Here is a 2576-nt window from a genome sequence, read left to right on the forward strand (position 1 = left end):
GAGGCAAGATATGCCTGATTTTTGCAATGTTACGTAGATGGAAGTAGGCGGTCCTTGAAATTGATTTTATGTGGGTGTTAAAGGATAAATCCTGATCAAATATAACACCAAGATTCCTTACAGTCTCACTGGAGGCCAAATGAATGCCATCTATAGTTAGTATATCTTTAAGATAATTTGTTTCGTAGATTCTTCGGGCCAAGTACAATTAATGTTTCCATTAATGGTTATGAGCAGGACCTGTGAACTCATACTTGTTATTTCTTGTTGTTGTAAAAGTTATTTATTTTTTGGTTGTTTTGTAAAAACATGACGCTGATGACGATGACCTAATCTTTTATTTTCAAGAAAAATGTACGCTAGAGGGGGTAGGACCAGAAACGTTTTAAGCTTCTTCGTGCCTCTGTTGAACATGACAGAGACAGTTTGAGAATGTATTTATTTATATTTGTTGTAGGCCTACCTGTTTTGCATCTCTTTGTTAAAATTATTATTATTATAAAAAAAAATCTGCCTCTTCGTGGTGTCCATCTTCTCCTCATAGGATCTCTGTTGATGACGCGGTGATGACGCAGTGAAAGAGCTGGCTGAATTATGTGGTAGGTAATTGAACCGTGACGTAATGCACGTGTCATTGTTTTTCAGGTTGTTGTTTGTGTTTCATATTAAAAGAAACCCCCTTAACTTAATTATTGAGCAAAAATGTGTTTCCATTAATTAAATAATTACATTTCTTTAAAAAAAACAATATTCTGCCTCTTCGTGGTGTCCATCTTCTCCTCATAGGATCTCTGGTGACGACGCGGTGATGACGCGGTGGCAGGATGGGGCGGAGCAGAGTGATCTGAGCGCCGGGAGATTCGATCCCTGACCCGCGGTTTCTCTATAACGCTCCTGGAAGTAAATCCTGGTAAAAACTCACAGAAAAACGGGCCTTTTTAAGTTGTGTGTTAGCAGTGGAGCCATGATGTTACTGTGTGCCGTTATCAAGTGGGGGATCTGTGGCTGTTAAACCCTCACTTTCCACAGGTATGGTTCTCACCGTGCTAACGATGCTAACAATGCTAATGCTGCTATTACCAATTTGCAGTAGCTAGCGAGCTAAATAAGATAAGATACACGTTATTGATCCTGAATTGGGTTAGGTTTTCGTGACATCAGCGTGTTTAAACAAGGCATTGCACATACATTTAAATATAAAAAGCTGACAAACATATCAAAATGGAAAATACATCTCAGCAGAAACAGAACTAACAGTAATACAAGCTGACCCTGAAATATAACAATATATGTAGGCTATCTGGCTAATTAGACACAATGAAGGGCCAAATTATAGCTTACAACATTTAAAAATAGTGTTATTTACATTTAGTGTGTTAGGAATGTAATTAATGAACTACAAATGTTAGCTAGTCGTGCTAACAAGAATCTGACCCATTTTCTTTAGCGTATTTACACTAAAACCACCATAGTTAACATTAACAGCGTCTTTGATCACTTGATAAAACGCTTGATTAATAAAATATATTATTATTATATGTCTTGACTCCAATAAAGACCCACATTGTGTAAAGAGAACCGCATATGCTAAGCTAAGCTAACTCCAGCGTCCGTGGTTACCAGGTGATCTTAACGGTTAATCATATTATTGTTTTACATTTTAAATTGTTGTTATGTAACGTTGATTACTTACTGTAGAAATGGTTCAACATAGCTCTGTCTTAAGTATGATTTTAAACCCAAAGAGCTTCTGTTGGCTTTCTGTCTATCTATCTATCTATACATATACACGTTAGCGGGCTAGTTAGCACAACATGCTAGGTTGTGTAACTTTTGACTGTGCTGGGTTTGCACTGCAGAACAAGATAAACACCTCCTTTGATATCATCTCTTATCAGGCAGCAGTTGTGAAATAAGTATCGAAGCATTCGGTGAACCAATAGTACTGAAATCACACAGTAAAGGCTTTTAATTGAATTTAAAGTACAAGTATTGGTTGTGCAGTGAAATGTCATTGTTATGGTGTTTGTGGAGGAATGGTACTGCTGTTGCATTTTACTCAACTCATGAACTGTTCAATCTGCAGCACTGCAACTCATTCTATAAGATCATCCTATGTGTGTTTTTTGACCATTTTATATATTTTTGTTACATGTATTTGGGGGTATTTTTAAGACTGTTTTCCCCACATTTCAGTACTAATTTAGGCTATTTCACTCCTTTTATGAACTGCAATGCCTCATATCCTCCTATAAGGTCATGACTTGTTTCTAGCTTTGTCCAGTGACAACCACGTGTCTGTGAAAGTTAACTTTTCACGAGTTTCACAAACACAGCAGAGCCTTCATGATAACCAAAATACACAAAGACATCATTTTTGGCGCGCCCACCTTTCCACAAAACCTAGAAGTATTGAATTACAAACCATCCAACCTGTGCTCACCTATTCTGCAAAACCCACTTCTTCATGTCTCTTCTACATCAACATGTGTCCCCTCTTCTTCATGTCTCTTCTACATCAACATGTGTCCCCTCTTCTTCATGTCTCTTCTACATCAACATGTGTCCCCTCTTCT

General features: G+C 37.5%; 2 protein-coding genes across 2 annotated transcripts in view; both read left to right on the forward strand.

Moving 5' to 3' along the window:
* The window catches only part of LOC104947710 (protein kinase C alpha type-like), a 24468-nt gene extending 23597 nt beyond the window's left edge, over positions 1-871 (forward strand). Inside the window, exon 14 of the mRNA XM_010773781.1 lies at positions 787-871. Coding sequence (XP_010772083.1) covers positions 787-871 — 85 coding nt within the window. The remainder of the gene's footprint in view (positions 1-786) is intronic.
* Positions 1-2576, forward strand: part of kdelr2a (KDEL endoplasmic reticulum protein retention receptor 2a) — a 263345-nt gene that overhangs the window by 47444 nt on the left and 213325 nt on the right. The window lies entirely within an intron of this gene.

The sequence above is a fragment of the Notothenia coriiceps genome, unplaced genomic scaffold, assembly GCF_000735185.1.
Source record: "Notothenia coriiceps isolate Sejong01 unplaced genomic scaffold, NC01 NC01_scaffold00012941, whole genome shotgun sequence".
Taxonomy (NCBI): domain Eukaryota; kingdom Metazoa; phylum Chordata; class Actinopteri; order Perciformes; family Nototheniidae; genus Notothenia; species Notothenia coriiceps.